The 2654-nt window shown below is 32.4% G+C and overlaps 1 protein-coding gene across 1 annotated transcript; it reads left to right on the top strand.

Annotated features, from left to right (window-relative positions):
* Positions 1–304: 304 nt before the first annotated feature.
* On the top strand, positions 305–1911 carry LOC112459714. The gene is made up of 2 exons (XM_025023980.1): positions 305–644; positions 829–1911. The coding sequence occupies exons 1-2, from the start codon at positions 417–419 to the stop codon at positions 1102–1104; spliced, it is 504 nt and encodes a 167-aa protein (XP_024879748.1). The 5' UTR covers positions 305–416; the 3' UTR covers positions 1105–1911.
* The last annotated feature ends 743 nt before the right edge of the window (positions 1912–2654 follow it).

The following is a 2654-nucleotide window of genomic DNA, read 5'->3' as shown; positions in this document are numbered from 1 at the left end:
CAATCATGTATCACGTAACCAACTAATTGAATGATTATTCTGCATGCGAGTGTCGTCATTCAATTTCAACGATGATAGTAGTAGGGAGTAAATAGATACTCTGTACTATCTACAATACCTACATATACATTTACATATATATTTTATTAATGATTTATTTATGCATCTTTTCTTCTCTTATTTTTATGATTGTACAGCTAAGTTGTCGAGAAAATCACAATATTACCTAAAGTAATGTTAAGAGACACGGTAGTGTCTCGAGCCAAGTATATGCGAAGCGAGACTGCACTGTGGATCATTTACGCGACGATAATAATATCACGAAGTGAGGAGAGGGGGAATACTACACTAGGCATCGCAGTCACATTCAGTCTCAAGATCTGATTGAGAGACCACGCGAGAAGATTTGCGCAACAATGTTAAGTCGTGTCATTTTTCTCGTTTGTTGTATTTTAATGAGTGATCTCGTGAAAGAGTCGAAATCATTGTCAATTTTATTGATAGAGACTCTTCCATCGACTAGCCACCACGTCTGGACGGAGCATTTGGTTAAAGAACTGCTTCGCAAAGGCCATCATGTACATGTAGTGAGCATACATGAGACTAAGGTCAAGGGAAAACTCGCGCAGAATTTAACATACGCCGTAAGTAGATTTTAAATGAGACTCGAAGACATTCTGAGAGATATAAATCGATTATTTGCAAATCATAAAACAAATGAAAAAAAAACACAACTTTTCTATTTTAAAATGTTCTTTCGGAGATGTTAATTTGTCACATTTTCATATGTTTTCTTCTGTATAGCGTAAAGGTACTTATTATTTTCAGGTTTTCGATGGTCTAATGGATACTTATGATGAATCTAATAATTATGACCCAGTTGAATGGGAGAAGTATAGCGTATTTTATACGGCATATTTTGTATATCAGTGGGGTATTCACGCATGTGACACAATGATAAAAACTAAAACAGCGAGAGATCTTTTGAAAGTGATTAAAACAGTCGAGTTTGACGTAATAGTGCAAGACATTACTTTAACTCAATGTTTCTACGGATTATGGGAGGTAAAGCAGCAATCAACTTTAGTAAATTTTAATTGTTAAAGCTATTTTGAAACTGCATGCGACTTAGCGAAGTTGCCTTTTAAATCAAGTGCGTTTGCGTAGTAAATTGAAAGTGTCTATATAGTTATTGCTCGTATTAAGTGCTAACGTTCACAATCGCTTTTTATTATTTGTTTAAAACGATGTTGAAGTGTGATTTTATTAAAACTTTTCTGATACAGAAAATGTGAAAAAATACGTGAAATATTTCGTGGCATTCTCTGTACAGATAGGGTAATAATCGGGAATTATTAAAACTACTTATATAACTGTTATTTATATGAGTAGATAGACCGAAATGACTAAAACATTAGGAGAGATCGGGGCTATTCGTGACACATTTTTGTTTCGAAGTTTTTTTCTCGCTTCGTATAAATGTTAAAAAAATTTTTATTAGTGCGATGTAATCGTCCATTTCTCTAGTTTAAAAGAAAGAAAAAATAAGTTTTTCTCTTACAAGTCTCAAAATATATCAAGAAATGTATCGCTGTGTCATGTGTCACGAATTGCCCCGGGGCCGCACAGTGGGGAATTTCGGCTAAAACGTGGTCATAAGTCGGGAAATCATCAGAATTGCATAAAAATCGGTAGGTATATGTTTTCGAGGTCGCTGATTATGAATATAATATGTAATTTTTCAAAAACAAAATGACGGCCTTAATATTTTAGATTATATTAATAGTTTACCCTTATGCAAAAATACACTCAACTTTTGGTGTTAACCGTTAAAAAAACACCAAAGAACAACCCTTAAAGTTGGGTGTGATTTCGGACCGCCAATTGAAGGCTAACCATCATTTGAAGGTTAACCTTAATTGGCGGTCCGAAATCACACCCAACTTTAAGGGTTTTTCTTTGAATGATGGTTAACCTTCAAGTGATGGTTAACCTTCAAGTGATAGTTAACCTTCAATTACTCATACAGCACACCCTTACGAAAAAAACACCCTAAATAACACCCAAAAAAACACCAAAAAATAATAGCGTAATTTCGGATCCCCAAATGGCGTTTACACTAATTGAGCGTTAACGCCAAGAAAAACACCAAAAATGACACCGAAAATTTTGGTGGCTCAAATGGTGTAAACGCTATTTGGGGATCCAAAATTACGCTATTATTTTTGGGTGTTTTTTTCGGTGTTTTTTGGGTGTTATTTAGGGTGTTTTTTTCGTAAGGGAGTAGCGTGTCTTTTAGATCAGATAGACAAAAAATGTATTATTATCTCCTACCGTGATGATAAACACTGTATAATACCGCTTGTCAATGTATTTGAGACTGATTAAATAACAAATGGTAAAAGACATGAATATTATAATTATATAAAATACAAGTAATACATATATACATATATATATATGCATTTTAATTATATGTCACAATATTATAAACATAATTCTATATAAATCATGTTTCCTTAATTTAAATTTTTATAGCGCACCGGAACATTTTAAACATTTTTATATATATATACATATATATATATCATTATGATCTTTATACATATATTTCATAAAAAACGATATATATATATATATATATATATATATAT

This window comes from Temnothorax curvispinosus, unplaced genomic scaffold (genome assembly GCF_003070985.1).
Source record: "Temnothorax curvispinosus isolate PA1 unplaced genomic scaffold, ASM307098v1 QBEX01010073.1, whole genome shotgun sequence".
NCBI classification, from domain to species: Eukaryota; Metazoa; Arthropoda; class Insecta; order Hymenoptera; family Formicidae; genus Temnothorax; species Temnothorax curvispinosus.
This window is presented reverse-complemented; position numbering and strand designations above follow the sequence as displayed.

Excerpts from the sequence above, each read along its gene's own strand:
- LOC112459714 (XM_025023980.1), top strand. The coding sequence starts at position 417 with ATGTTAAGTCGTGTCATTTTTCTCGTTTGTTGTATTTTAATGAGTGAT. Across the intron at positions 645-828 it reads CGCAGAATTTAACATACGCC|GTTTTCGATGGTCTAATGGA; the intron begins GTAAGTAGATTT and ends TATTATTTTCAG.